The sequence below is a fragment of the Sorex araneus genome, chromosome 2 (assembly GCF_027595985.1).
Source record: "Sorex araneus isolate mSorAra2 chromosome 2, mSorAra2.pri, whole genome shotgun sequence".
In the NCBI taxonomy this organism is placed as follows: domain Eukaryota; kingdom Metazoa; phylum Chordata; class Mammalia; order Eulipotyphla; family Soricidae; genus Sorex; species Sorex araneus.
The window spans coordinates 239,562,382-239,576,697 of record NC_073303.1 but is presented as its reverse complement, the minus strand read 5'-3'; the positions used below and the strand labels follow the sequence as shown (position 1 = coordinate 239,576,697).

Genomic DNA, 14,316 nt, shown 5'->3' with positions numbered 1-14,316 from the left:
GCAGAGCCCTACATGGGCAGCACTCCTGTTTGCTTCTTTGTGCCGCTGGCCACTGGTGGTCAGCCTCACTGCTGGCCTAGGACTGCTTACTACCTATCCTTTCTAAACTTCTTCTCATGGTTTCTGAGAATCTTCAGTTCTTAAATTAAGCCTAATTACTGTTCACATTTTGCTACTTGTGCTTGTCTCTCGAGCCGCAGACCTGAAACCAAATGAAGTGCTTGCTCGTCCAAGCTCTGGCAGTGCTCGAGAATCTGCTCTTGAGGTCATTGCGTTGCCTTTTGTCTTTGCCTCCTGTGGTGGGCTGCCTGGAGCAGTAATGGCCTGTGCTGGGGGCCCTCAGCTTCACATGTGGGGCATTTGGGGCCACGGCCTCGAAGCCAGCCTCTCGGCCCCCCTCCAGTGCAGAGCCACTGCGTCACAGCTCACTGTGCAGTCCGCCGACCCGGCACGGCCCTGTCCAGAGGCAGTGCCCTGGGAGTGTGCCTGTTGCTTCAGCACGAGGCTCTGGGTCAGTGGGCGTGCTCCCTCCTCTCGGTGGTCCGCTGCCCTGCTGCTCTGTGCTCTGGAGGTGCTAAGGAAATGCAGGGCGGGGCCGGGGACCAGGCTTACGTTGGATGTGTCTCTGCTTTCAGACTGGATGCCTGTGGGTCATGGGGCTGCTCCTAAGATGGTGGGGGGGGCACCATCACCGTGTCTGGGTGAGGGGGGGCTTGTTGTTGCCCCTTGTGAGACTGAGGATTTCTGCTTTGGCGCTGAAGGAGGAGGAAGCAGGTATTCAGGACATGGCTGTACATGAGGGCCAGCCTCTACGGGGCTGTTGACTGGCTGTTGTGGACGGGGGCCCGTCCCTGACAGCTGCCTGTCTTCTATATCCCTGTTGCAGGTGGCGGTGGAGGCAGTGTGCCTGGGATCGAGAGAATGGGCCCCGGCATTGACCGCATCGGGGGTGCCGGCATGGAGCGCATGGGCGCAGGCCTGGGCCACGGCATGGATCGTGTGGGCTCGGAGATAGAGCGTATGGGCCTGGTCATGGACCGCATGGGCTCAGTGGAGCGCATGGGCTCCGGCATTGAGCGCATGGGCCCCTTGGGGCTCGACCACATGGCCTCCAGCATCGAGCGCATGGGCCAGACCATGGAGCGCATCGGTTCGGGCGTGGAGCGCATGGGGGCCGGCATGGGCTTTGGCCTGGAGCGCATGGCCGCGCCCATCGACCGTGTGGGCCAGACCATCGAGCGTATGGGCTCCGGCGTGGAGCGCATGGGCCCTGCCATCGAGCGCATGGGCCTGAGCATGGAGCGCATGGTGCCCGCAGGCATGGGGGCCGGCCTGGAGCGCATGGGCCCTGTGATGGAGCGCATGGCCACCGGCCTGGAGCGCATGGGCGCCAACAACCTGGAGCGCATGGGCCTGGAGCGCATGGGCGCCAACAGCCTGGAGCGTATGGGCCTGGAGCGCATGGGCGCCAACAGCCTGGAGCGCATGGGCCCCACCATGGGCCCGGCCTTGGGCGCTGGCATCGAGCGCATGGGCCTCGCCATGGGTGGCGGTGGCGGTGCCAGCTTTGACCGTGCCATCGAGATGGAGCGTGGCAATTTTGGAGGCAGCTTTGCAGGCTCTTTTGGTGGAGCTGGAGGCCACGCACCAGGGGTGGCCAGGAAGGCCTGCCAGATATTTGTGAGAAACGTAAGTGACCTCAGGAACGTCTCAATCTGTAGTGGACGCGGCGTGGGGGCCAGGGGTGGGGTGGGCTCAGGAAGTCTGAGGATTTGAGTGGCTGCACGCAGGGCTGCTCACTCGATGGGGAACAGAGTAGTGGGTAGAGGCTCAGGGCTTCCATGGAAGAAAGCAGTGGGTTCTGTGGAAACTGGGACTTCTGGGGTGCTGAAAGAGGCAGCAGTAGGGACCTACTTTCTTTGTCTGGTTAGAAGAAGGAACCCCAAAACCTTGGGTGGGAGGAGTCAGAATTCAAAATGACTGTTCCTAATTCTGACTGACACTGTCCCCTGTGCCACTCCCCAGAGACACCCGGTGGTGCTCAGGGTTACTCCTGGCTCTGCGCTCAGGCATCACTCCTGGTGGGGCTCAGGGTCTTTGGGGTGCCGGGGATCAAACACCGATAGGCCCTGTGCAAGGCCAGTGCTCTCCCCGTTGTCCTGTTGTTGGGGCCCTGTGGTGAGCCAGTTTTGAGGCTCATTTACCCCCCCAGCTACCCTGTGTCCCGCTGAGCTGGAAAGGCAGCTGGTGACTGATGGCGCGCCCCGCACCATGCCCTCCGCCAGTCATGGTGCTCATGACTTAGGGTTCGGTCCGATCGCTTCATTGTCTTTCCTTTCTGCTCCCCCTCAGCTCCCGTTTGATTTTACATGGAAGATGCTAAAAGACAAATTCAATGAATGTGGTAAGTGTTGGGGAGGCTGTCAGTGTGCTTCCGGGACCTTGGGGGACAGTTTGGCTGGCTCGAAGCTTCCGTCCTAGTTTCCGAAGCCACTCGCTTGTCGGCTCTCCAGGCCGGATGGGACTTGCCATCTTCCTGCCATGCCAACAGATACTTGTGCTGGTTGCTGAGGCTCCAGTTATGTCAGGCACATGCCCCCGTGTTCCCATTTCTAGCTTTTGGAAAGAGGTGGGCGGGGTGTCCCTGATTTACAGATGAGGCCTGTGGAGAAGCTGATGCCCAGGCTCACGTGTTCTTTGCACACCAGAGCATGGCACAGCACATGCAGCAGGGCCTGGAAGGCCATTTTGCTGGGCTGCAGAGACGGGACAGCGCAGGGAAGGCACTCGCCTTGCTCATGAGCCGACCCGGATTAGATCCCTGGCACCACATTTGGTCCTCTGAGCTCAGCCAGTGACCCCCTAAGCACAGAGCCAGGAGAATGTACAGTAGCTAATGGCCAGACAGGTGGATCCAGTTCCAGTGTGGGTCACCTGGGCTGTCACAGCATTTCAGAGCCCGGCCAGCACATGAGGTGGCACGTGGTTCTCTTTCCCCCATGGCCTCCAAGAGCCTGGCGCTGGGTGCTGGGCAGGATGAGGACAGTGCTCCCATTGGGGACATGCCGGTAGCTGGTCTGGAAAGCTTACTCCGGGTGCCACCAGACAGGCTGCTTGTGCCTCAGCTCAGGAGACTGTGTGCCAGGCTGGGCCTTAGCCCATGTGCTCACTCAGCCCCCAAACAACGCCCCAGTGAGCCCCTGGTCCACTCTCCTGTTGTTTGTCCTGTCCTGTCTCGGGACCTGGCTGGGTCAGCTCCTCCAGGCCCTCCGTTTCCGGTTTCCCTGGTGCCTCAGCTATCCCTGCACTCGGTTGCTACTGGTTCTTCCTTTGGGGTGCGCCGTTGAGTCACAGCCTGCCTTCCTGCCCTGGTCGTGCCCCTTCCTCCACTCCTCCTTTTCCACACTAGCTCACTCTTCTGAAAAGTGAAATGGGACCCAGCCCCCCTCAGGGCCCAGAGGTGCCCCTCTGCATGCAAGAGGAAGTCTGAAGCCACAGGCCTTCTCGTGACTTGCTTGGCTGGCTCCTTCCTCCTGTGGCTCCTTTTTGTCCCTGATCCCCAAGTTGCAAGTGCTGATTCCAGAAGTGCTCTGAGCCAGTGGTTACTGGTAAGAGCCCTTCTTAGGCGCTTTGGCAGCTGTGCTATGATGGCTCCCCCAGGGAGACAGTCACTGCCCTGGCCACTCCTGACAGCTGTCTCCCCCAGCACACCGGACCCGTAGTGCTTTATGTGTACCTGGATGCTCAGGTTACTTGAACATGATAAGCCTGCCTGCTGTTTTCTGCCTAGCCTCAGTGTGAGTGCAGCAGGGCCCCGGTGTGGACGGTGATTCAGAAGGGTGTATTTGCCCAACCAGTGGCCTCTTCCCAAGTGGAAAGGTGGCATGTTGGTGGCCACTGGGGAGGCTCGTCTGAGGGCACCAGTGAGCTGGGCCTGCTGCTGGCAGCAACATGGCAAGGGGTGAGGGCCGAGGCTGGCCGCTGGCTGTGCTGCAGGGCTCCCCATGGCAGGGCCGCTCTCCCTTTGGACTCTGTGCAGTGATCCTGCATGTTTATTGCGCCAGACAGCTGGGCTGTGGCTTTGCCTCATGAGTTGGTCTCTCCTTCCCTCCCCGTGCCCAGGCCATGTGCTCTACGCCGACATCAAGATGGAGAATGGGAAGTCGAAGGGGTGCGGTGTGGTGAAGTTTGAGTCGCCCGAGGTGGCCGAGCGGGCCTGCCGGATGATGAATGGAATGAAGCTGAGTGGCCGGGAGATTGATGTTCGGATCGATAGAAACGCTTAAGCGGTTGCCTTTTTTAAACATCGAGACCAGACCTCTGAATTTGTATTTTTTCTTGTTAACCATTTTAATTTGTTGGCTGGATGTATAAAGATGTTTAAAAAATTCAGTTGCTTTTTTGGGGTAATTTGAATTACTTTTTTAATGACTGGGGTTCCATTTGACTGTTTGCATTGAGATTGCAATGTGCGCAATTTTTTTTGTAGTTGTGGCATCTTGTTGACATCGAATATGACTTTGATAATAAATACCAGTTCCTGAAAGCTGCTTGCTTTTGCGTGTGTGTGCTGGGATGTGAACTGGGTTGGGGGGTGGGAGGGTGGAGCAGCTCTGTCTCCTTTCTGGGAAGGATGTCATTGCCCTTGGCCACAGGAGCCTGCCATAGTGAGGGTTCAGTGGGATCCTGACACCCCCATCCACTGCTTCCCCCCCCCCCATGCCCAACTCCCTTCCGGTGTGACTTTCGCCCTGGTTGTTCAGCTGCCATGCCAACCCACACACGCCAGGAGCTTCTAGACCCCACCAAATTCAGGGTAGACCCTGGGTCCTAGGTGGCACCTTCCCCATGGAAGAGGCGAGAGCTGTCCGAGGCCCTCCCTCCTCAGGCCATTACGGGGCATCCTGTCCACAGAAGGACCCGGGGGCCAGCATGGGTCTACTGTGCAGACCCTTGGCAAGGGTGTTTCTCCGAATTTCTTAGACTTTGAAAACAAAACCTGGTGGCCCCACCTGCCTCTTAATGGCCAGGATGGGTTGGTTAGTCAGGCTGGAGACCACCGTCCCTGCTTGTCCCTTCTTTTTCCGAGTTCATCCGCGGGAAGGACCCCTTGTGTGTGCCCCCAGGGTCTGACCCCAGCTCTGCAGTTTGTGTCGATGGGGAGTGAATGAAGCCGAGACACGGGGGCTGCTTTGATTTATTTCCACAGACCGGGCTCCCATTGGTGCCAGCATGTGCGCCTGCCCTCTGAGCCCTCTCCCTAGCCCCTGGAGTTGGTTTCAAGAGAAGCGTTTTGTGGGTGGGTCGTGTTGGTGGTCTGGCCTGGGGACTTCTGCGACACCATGGACCCTGGGCGACTGCACGGGTGGCTTATCGTCCCCGCGGTATGGGTTGGTTCTCCATCGGATCTGCCATAGAAGTGGGGTGTTTCTGTGGACCCCTCGTAGCAGCAGTGAACCTCTGGGGCAGCACTGGGGATGGAGAAGGGAGCTTCCTGCCTTCCTCGGAACCGTGGTCCCCACCAGCCCAAGCTAAAGCCTTCACGTACCCCAGAAGCCAACGTCGTCGTAGACCTCCGTCTCTCTGCAGGGAGCACAGTCGGTGAGTGAGCACCAGCTTGGGGGGGCACAAGACACACCCCACTCCCCTCCCAGAACCCCCTTCCCTCGGCTCCCAGCCTCACTCACAGGGGCAGGAGTGCAGTCCTGGGTACGTAGCCATCTGTAAGACACAGCAGGCTTGGGTGGGTGGGTGTTTGCGCAGGGGGCGAGGGTGGGGGGGCTGGCATCCCACCAGGGCCGGGCCAGGGTGCCTTACACTTGCCCTTGGCGTCCCGACAGAGCATCTCCTCCTTGCTGGTGAATTCGATCACCTCCAGGATCTCCCCGCGCCGGATCCCCAGGTGCTTGCCACCCCCACGCCGCGTCTTGGCGTTGGGATCGATCATCATCCTCGTTTGGATCACAATCTCCCCCTCAAACTGGGGGGTGCAGGGATGGTAGGGTGAGAGAAAAAATAGCACTTTTGGGGGGTTGTTCGTTTGGGGGCTGCACCCAGTGAGCATCTGTGGGGGCTCCCGGTTTACACTCAGGAATGAGCCCTGGCCCCCGCTGGGTACCTAGCAAGTGTCTTCCCTGCTGTGCTACCACTCTGGCCCCAGCAGCAGCAGGCTCTCGTGCCTTTTCTCCCTCGCCGAGGGCCTCCAGTCTGGCCCTCCCCTCCAGATCCCAACCGGCCCCCACTTAGCTCAATCTCCACCTTGAATTTCTTCCGGAATTCGCGCTCCGCCTTCTCCGCCTTCCTCATCTGCTTCTGGGACTTCAGGTCTGCCGGGGGCAGCGGCGGAGGCTGCACCTTCTCCTTCCTAACATCCCCCACCCCAGAAGATGGGCTCATGAGCAAGGGGCTTCCCTCCTGGTCCTCCACCTTACCCCACCCCATGCCCTGTGGTACCTGAGCTCTGGTTCCTGCAGTGGCCTCCTGGGCAGTTGCCCCATGGATGACGTTTTCTCTGGGGACAGTTGGAAACGCCAAGTTAGGGTTCAGCCCCCTCAGCCTGTGGGCCAGACTCAGCTTGGTTCTTTCTGGTGTCGAGTTGCAGCATGTAGGGGCGTTCCCACCCCTCCCCCTCTGATTTTCTTCCCTAGCACAGTCTGGGGGCGTTCCTGGATTTTTGTGGTCCAGCATTTTTGTGATGATGGTGATGCTGGGGATCGAACCCAGGGCCTTCGTACAAGCAAGACAAAGGGCCAGCTCGGTGCTGCAGGTGGGCCGCCTTTGGTCCCTTTCATTCCTGCCACAACCTCAGCCTGGAACTGACCCAATTTTTATTTTTTGTCTTTGCGTCACCCCCAGCAATGCTCATGGGGGTCTCTGCTCTGCACTCAGAAGTGACTCCTCGCGGTGCTTGGGGAACCCTGTGGGATGCCAGAAATCAAACCTGGGTTGGCTACGTGCAAGGCAAACGCCCTTCCCTCTGTACTATTGCTCTGGCCCTCAGACCTAATTTTTAGACGAGGCTTCAAGGCCAGAAAGGCAAAGCAGTCGCTGGACGTGGGTGGTGCAGGCTGGGCCTGGTACACCCGAGTGGCCAGCCCCGGTGTTGGGCACTCTGATGGGGGGGTTGAGAGTGGGCGGGCCGCTGGGGAGTTCAGGGGGAGCCCAGGCTTACCAAAGAGCAAAGCAGTAGGTTGGGTTCCGGTGGGCAGTTTGAGCCACATCCACCAGTGTTCCTTGCTGACTCCTGGCTACGCTTAGGGGTCACTCCTGGTAGGGATCAGGGGACCCTACTCCTATCAGGGATCAAACCTGGGTCAGCAGCCTTTTTTTTTTTTTTTTTAAATCGGAGAATCGGTGAATGCCCAAGACAGGTATTGGGGGAAGTGATGGAGTGATTAGAACCCTGAAGAAGGACAAGCTTGGAATGAGGGTGTGGGGAGCCCCTGACACCCCAGATAGAGGGAGCAGGAAGCACTTGGAGGGTCCCGCCACGCAGCCTCTGCCACAGACCTGGGGACTGTGGGCATCGCTGAGGTATGTTTCCCAACCTCATTTCCCTATGGACAGTTCTAGATAACGTCGGGGGGAGTGGGCCTGGCACCCAGGCGCGGTATCCTGACAGGCATTGTGCTGGGGTGGCCTTGAGCTGGTGTTGGGTGTTTCCCCTAAGCCTCTCATGTTTCCCTTCAAGGGAGCAGACTTGAAGGAAGCGTGCCAGACCAGGCCTGAGTCCTCAGATGTGCCAGGATCGCTTTCATCCTGTCCCCAACTCAGGTGGCTCCAACCTGGCAGCCCGTTGCCTGGTTCCATCTTTGACCTTTTGTCCCTCTCAGTAACTTGCCCACCAGGACCCTTCTAAATGTACCTTATCCTTTGTGGCCGGAGAGATAGTCCAGCAGGGAGAGCACTTGCTTTGCACGTGGCTGACGGGTTCGATCCCCAGCATCCCATAGAGTCCCCCAAGCACCGCAGGAGTAACCCCTGAGCACCGTCATGTGTGTCCCCAAAATTAAATACATGTATTCCTGTTCCTTGGCCCACTGCATGGGCCCATGATGCCCCAGGGAGACCCTCCGGGTGCCCCTGTTGGCTGGAACTGGCTCCTGGCTCAAGGTGGTCCCCCCTGCCCCCCCCCCCCCACTCACCTACAGCCTTGGGCCTGGGGCTGGGCTCTTCTTGGGGCTCCACATCATCGTATAGCTCATAAATGTCATCCGGGTCTCTGCAGGCACAGAACCCCAGCGGGTGTGGTGGTGAGGGGCCCTTTCAGTCCCTCACCTGCCCCTGCCTGCCTGTACCCCCAGGACCCCCACACTCACGGACGGGGCTGTCTAGGCAGCCGGGTCTGGCAGAGGGTCCCAGCGGCCGAGCGGGTCCTTCGCACTGCTGTGGAGACACAGGAGCTGGGGGGAGGCGGGCACAGCCTGGGCCCTCTGGGGGTGCACCCCTCCTTGTGGCCCCGGGTCTCCCGCACCTACCTGAGGCGGCCCCCATGAGGCTCCGGTAACTCTGGATGTTCCTGGGGCCTGGAGGCAGCGGGGGTTTGACAGGTGGTGGCCCCAGGCTGCTGATGGACGGCAGAGGCCTCCGCTGGGGTGGGACACTGCCCTGGAGGCACAGCTGCGAACCCCTGGCTGCGAGAGCCCTGGGTCTCCACCGGCCTGCACCGAGGCCCGGTGGGAATTGGGGGCCCAAGCCCCCCGTGAGAGAGGGCAGCGAGCTCTCGGACACGGAAGCAGGGAGCCGGGGCTTTCTGGGGTGCTCGGCTGGGGGGTGCTTCTGCAGCCTAGCGTGGGGCTGAAGTTGTGGTGGCTTTCCCGGGAGCAGCTGGAACTCGGGTTCCGAAACGGTCCTGGGTAGGCTGCCGGCGGCCGGCTCAGGGGGCATCCTAGGAACGGCCTGGAATGGCAGCTGCTGTGGCTTTCTGGGGAGTGCGCCGCCTACGTGGGGCTCCGATGTGGTCCTGGGTAGGTGACCCACTCGGGTCAGCGGGGGCTTCTGGGGGTGGGTGCCTGTCTCAGGCTGTGGGGACTTTGGGGAGTGGGGTGGGGGGTTGCTGATAGCCGGCTGTGAGGACTTTCGGGGGGGTGTGCCAGCCTCGGCCCAGAGGGTGTCTTCCGTGGGCTCAGACATCAGCTGCTTCCTGGGGCGCACAGTGGGCCCCAGGCCAGGCTGCAGGGGGGCCTTCCTGGGGGATTGGAGGGGCTTCTCAAACTGTTTGGAGAGTTCCCGCACCTCAGGTGTCGGGGGCTCCGTCTCAGGGAACTTGGGTTTCCCGGAGGGATCAGGGAACTCGGGCTGCGGGGACTTCCTGGGGCTGTCAATAAACTCAGGTTGCGACGGCTTTCTGGGGGTGAGAGGCTGCAGGGGCTTCTTTGGGGGAACAGGAAACTCAGGCTGCGGGGGCTTTCTAGGGGGGTCAGAGAACTCAGGCTGGGGAGGCTTCTTGGGGTCAGGGAACTCAAGCTGCGGGAGCTTCCTGGGGGGCTCAGTGAACTCAGGCTGCGAGAGCTTCCTGGGGGGCTCAGGGAACTCAGGCTGGGGGAGCTTCTTTGCGGGAGCAGGGAACTCAGGCTGTGGGGGCTTCTTGGGGTCAGGGAACTCAGGCTGCGAGGGCTTCTTAGTGGGGGCAGAGAACTCAGGCTGCGGGGGCTTCTTTGGGAGAGCAGGGAACTCGGGCTGCGGGGGCTTCTTTGGGAGAGCAGGGAACTCAGGCTGCGGGGGCTTCCTGGGCCCCACACTGAACTCAGGGGGCTTCTGAGGGTGCTCGCTGAGTTCAGTTGGGGGAAACTTCTTAAGGAGCTTGTTGATGTCTGGCTTTGAGGCTCTTTTGGGGAGTCCGCTGGTCTCGGGTTTCCTGGCCTGAAACTTGGCCTGCAGGCTCCGGAAATCCTGAGGGCTCCCCTACAGGACATGGAATTGAGTCATGTGGGGCCTGGGGATGGGTTACACCCCCTGAAACCTTCCTTTTAGAGGGACCAGCACCCCTTCCTCGCCTCTGCCCGGGTGACAAGGCTGCCCAGTGGTGTCTGCATGCTGGCCCCCACCCCCTGCGGCCCTGAGCCCCTGATTTCCCCCTGAACCGCTTCTCCCTTGCTGCCTTCTAGTTCCCCTAAGACTCACTCTCTCTCTCTCTCCCTTCTCCTCTCCTCTCTCCTCTCTCTCCTCTCTCTCTCCTCTCCCTTCTCTCTCTCTTTTTTGGTTTTGGGGTCACACCCACTGGTGTTCAGGGCTAATCCTGGCTCCACACTCAGTTATCACTCCTGGCGGGCTGGTCCCTGTACTATTGCTCTGGCCCTTCTTTATTGTTTTGGGCCACGTGGGTCGTGCTCAGGGATTACTCTGCTTGGTACTTGGGGGACCATATGGGGTGCCAGGGATCGAACCTTGATTGACTGCGTGCAAGGCCCTCCCCTGTCACTCCAGCCCCAGCCCCTCATTGGTGTCAGTACTTGCTCACAGCCTGCCCCCTGCCATCACCCGCCAGAGAACTGTCCCTGGTCCCTGATCTGTCCCCTTCTCCTTCATCCCATCACAGGCGCCAGGAGACCCCCATTACTCGTGCTGCCGTGTGCCCTCTTGCCCAAACTGAGGTTTCCTCAGATCATCACACTGAGTCAGGCTGTCTGGCCTCCCTGCCCTTCACCTGACCCCAGCCCTCACTTCCCTGCTGGGGCCAGGGACACTTCCCCTGATTCTTAAAAGAACCAGATGCAGCTGGATTCAGTCCCTCCTCGCACCCCATAGGGTCACCTGAGTGCAAAGCCAGGAATCCTCAGCCTTGAGCACTGCTGGATGTGGTCCCCCCAACAAAAAGTAAAAGGAGGCAGTGAGATGCATGCAGGGCTTTGGGGCTTGGGGCTCTCCCATGAAGGAGTCACTCTCCAGGGGCCACAGTGATGGGGTGACCGGGGAGGGGGCGGGGGCAGGGCCTCTGCCCTGCTGGTGCCTCATTGTCTCCATCCTGCAGAACCCAAGTGGGCCTTGATGCCCCAGGCCCCCGCGTGCCTCTGTGACGCTCTGGGTTGTGGCTCAGAACAAGGGAACCCACAGGATGGAGAAATCCAGGGCGCCCGTCACGCCATGGGTGACGGTCAGGGCTGGGGGGAGGCAGTGAGTGTCCCACTTTGTCACCCTTTCTTGCTGACCCCTGGTGGGGGATGCTCCCAGCCGTTGCACCTCTTCCATATAAAGCTGCTTAGAGCCTGGCGGTGGGGGGGATCATTGGGCTGTACCCCATCTCTTCAGGACCTTGGAGATGGTCATTCCTGTGTCTCAGAATGGGCAGAGGCCCGCCACTTCCACCCTGCAGCTCAGAATCTGCCCTTGGGAAGTGGGGGCGGGGGGCTCGGGTGGCAGGGATTGGGGGGGTGCTGGGGGACTCACCATGGCTGCAGGCGATGAGGGTCCAAGAGTCCTGCCTCAGAGAGCAGTGTTTGCTCCACAGCCTGGGGGTGTGGAGCAGGAAGGAAGGGAGGCGGGGACCAGCCCGGCCTGTCCCCAGATCCTGTCTGAGGACATGTAAGTTCCTGTCCCATTTACCACTGTCTGCAGGTCCCCCCCCCACACACACACACCTTGTAGCAGTGCTGGGGTTGGCACCCGCCCTCTCCAACCCGCAGCCCCCCGCCAGCCACAGCTTCATGGGAGTGGAGGACCACCTTCCATGCGGTGGTGTGACTGGCTCTGGGTGGGAGACCCCTAGTTGTGGGGGGGGCATCCTTCCTGCTGGTGCCTTCATTGCCTCATGCACTTTCTCCGTTTCGACACTTCCCTACTTGAAGTGGGACTTCTCTGTTCTGGGGGTTTGTGGGGGCTGTTCAGAGTGTCATTCCTTTGGGCGGGGAGGGGTTCCCAGGCCAGTGGCCCGAGTACCTGAGTCACCCTGACAGTGGGGGTCTGCAATTCGGTACATGGGGTGGACCTATGACTTCACTGACCCTGACTTTCTCGTTCATGTAGTGGGCGCTTTGGGCACGGCCTGGAGATTCAGTCTGGATTGTCCTGGCCTGGTCTGAGCTCCTGGAAAGCTTAGTCCAGGTGGGGTGGTCAACAGCTCCTGGAAAGCTTAGTCCAGGTGGGGTGGCCAACTCCCGGGGGAGCTCGGGAATCACTCCTGGTGGCTGAGACAATGTGTGTGTGTGGGGGGGGGTGGCTTTTGCTGTGGGGCATCTGAGCGCGCGTGGGTGGGTGGGTGGCCGGCCAGGGGGAGGCCAAGTGTGGTGGATTCTGTGATCCAGGGGACTGGGAATAGAGGGGTGGTGGGCGGGACCCTCATGCTTTCTTCCCAGGCCTACTGGCATTCTATTTGGGGGTCACCTGGCCAGAGGGAGGACAGGGGCAGTGCAGGGAGGGAGCTGGGGGAGGGGTTCAGCTTATGGGTTGGGGAGTAATCTTTGTGACTTGCTCCAAAGTGCAGCAGCTTTGGGTTGTGGATCCTTGTCCCTAGTTTTCTGAGAGTGTATGGGGAGGAATGAGGCACATCGGGGGTTGGGGATACCCCTCGTGCCCTGGTTTCCTCACAGCTCTGCTGTAGGCGGTATGGAATGAGCCGCCCGCAGCCCGTCCTGGCCTGGCTTTCTCCATCTGTGACAGGGCGCCCGGCCCTGGCCCTTAGGGCTGCAGGAGCAGGGGAGCTCCGTGTCCAGAGAACATTCCCCTGTCCAACCCCATCCCCCAGACCTTTTCTGTTTATTTCCCAAACCCCATCTTCTCTCTGTGCTGGGGGGTCAAGTCTTGTGCTCCACCAGAGCCTGCACTGCTCTTTCAGGCCCTGAGGGGTGTGTTCCTCCAGGAGGAAGGAAAGGAGGAAGGGGAGCAGAGGGTCAGTATGGGGCTGAGGAGGAAGGTTCCAGATGGGAGAACAGGATCTTTATCCGGAAGCTTAGGGGAGCCCCTGCAGAGAACTAGACAGAGCTGGGGGCACAAGCTGAAACTGTTGTTCAGACTTGGCTCGGGGCAGGAGAGGCAGATGGCGGGAGGGGTGGGGCCAAAGGAAGACTGGACGCAAAACTGACTTTCGAAGAACTGGGGCCCGGGGCTGGAGTGATAGCACAGTGGGTAGGGCATTTGCCTTGCACGCAGGTGATCTGGGTTCGATTCCCAGCATCACATATTGTTCCCTGAGCACCACCAGGGGTAATTAATTCCTGAGTGCAGAGCCAGGAGTAACCCCTGTGCATGGTCAGGTGTGACCCCCCCCCCCAAAAAAAAAAGATTTCAACAAAGAACCGGGGCCAGGGCTAGAGCGATAGTACAGCATGGGAGGGCCCTGGCCACAGCGGATTCCAGTTCAGTCTCCGGCATCCCATAGGGTCCCTCCTGCAGGATGCTGTGATCATTACCAGGTGTGGCCCCCCCCAAACAAGAACAGATCCAGGCTTGTACCACGTGGTCCCTGAGCAGCACTGGGGCTGACAAGCTTCCAGCACAGAAGCAGGAATGGCCCCTGAGCACCACCAGGTGGAACCACCCCCACCAGCCCCCAGAAAAAGCCAGGTAGGTGAAACCAGCCCAAGGGCCGTGTCCAGGTCAGGGCCAGCAGCGTTGCACTATCCTGAACCCCAGCCCTGACCACTTCCCCTTAAAAAGGGAAAGTGGAGACCCCTGGGTCAGGGCTGGGGGAGGGGCAGAGGAGGGCCCAGCAAACCCCTGCACCGTGGGGAATACCCTACCACCATCAACTCTAGGCCGAGTCTGGGAGGGTTTCGGCCTGGCCCTTCTAACCTGGGAGGTGAGGCACACCCTGCGCTGTGTAACAACCCCCACCTCTCCACTCCCACCTGGGCTTCCCCGGAATGACCCCCCACTAGGCTCTGTCGCTCATTATGCTTCCCATCCCTGTGACTGTGAAAGTAGCTCAGCGTGTGGTGGCCACAGGAGATGGCATGTCCCCCCCCAACCCCGGGCTGGAGGCGGGTCAGGGAGCTGGGTGGGGCACAGCTGGGCAAGGAAGCGGTATCTTCCAGCACCCCAGGACTGCTCACGGAGGGGCAAGGGCCCAGACACAGCATAGGCTTGCTCCTTTATTGTGGTGGCTGAGATGCCGAAGATGCGAGTGGGGCGTGGCCTGAGTATTGGCCCCACCCCCTCACGTGCTCCAGGGCTTTACCCGATAGCATGGGTGCGTGCGTAGCTGCCCCGGCTGGGGGTGGGGGGCTGCGGGACCGGCGAGGCGGTGGTCCTCCACCTGCAGCGTGATGGCGGGCCACGAGGCCCTGGAGAGGGCGCACTGCAATGCACAAGCAGCGGCCCCGCGTGTGCTCCCACACGATGCGGCTAGGGGCCGCCAGCCCTGCGGGCAGGTGGGGGTCTACA

At 60.5% G+C, this 14,316-nt stretch overlaps 2 protein-coding genes across 10 annotated transcripts in view; one reads left to right on the top strand and one right to left on the bottom strand.

The window, feature by feature from the left end:
- HNRNPM (heterogeneous nuclear ribonucleoprotein M) overlaps positions 1–4,546 on the top strand; it is a 40,931-nt gene extending 36,385 nt beyond the window's left edge. For 8 of the 9 annotated variants that reach the window (XM_004614761.2, XM_004614760.2, XM_055125055.1 and 5 more), the window contains 3 exons: positions 887–1,689; positions 2,353–2,404; positions 4,123–4,546. In XM_004614761.2, the coding sequence (XP_004614818.2) occupies positions 887–1,689; positions 2,353–2,404; positions 4,123–4,286 (1,019 nt within the window). In that variant the 3' untranslated portion in view covers positions 4,287–4,546. The remainder of the gene's footprint in view (positions 1–886; positions 1,690–2,352; positions 2,405–4,122) is intronic. The other variant, XM_055125054.1, reaches the window with a different exon arrangement.
- A 633-nt stretch (positions 4,547–5,179) lies between these two features.
- Positions 5,180–11,543, bottom strand: PRAM1 (PML-RARA regulated adaptor molecule 1). Its single transcript, XM_055124692.1, has 10 exons — positions 11,386–11,543; positions 8,478–9,903; positions 8,319–8,385; positions 8,145–8,221; positions 6,454–6,511; positions 6,259–6,364; positions 5,818–5,980; positions 5,688–5,721; positions 5,549–5,583; positions 5,180–5,408 (listed from the first exon to the last, which is right to left on the bottom strand). The coding sequence occupies exons 1-10, from the start codon at positions 11,386–11,388 to the stop codon at positions 5,371–5,373; spliced, it is 2,007 nt and encodes a 668-aa protein (XP_054980667.1). The 5' UTR covers positions 11,389–11,543; the 3' UTR covers positions 5,180–5,370.
- Between the last annotated feature and the right edge of the window lie 2,773 nt (positions 11,544–14,316).

Coding starts and splice junctions, on each gene's coding strand:
- PRAM1 (XM_055124692.1), bottom strand. Junction 6,365..6,453: donor CTGCAGGAACCAGAGCTCAG/GTACCACAGGGC, acceptor GGGGGATGTTAG/GAAGGAGAAGGTGCAGCCTC. Junction 5,409..5,548: donor CGACGACGTTGGCTTCTGGG/GTACGTGAAGGC, acceptor CTTCTATGGCAG/ATCCGATGGAGAACCAACCC.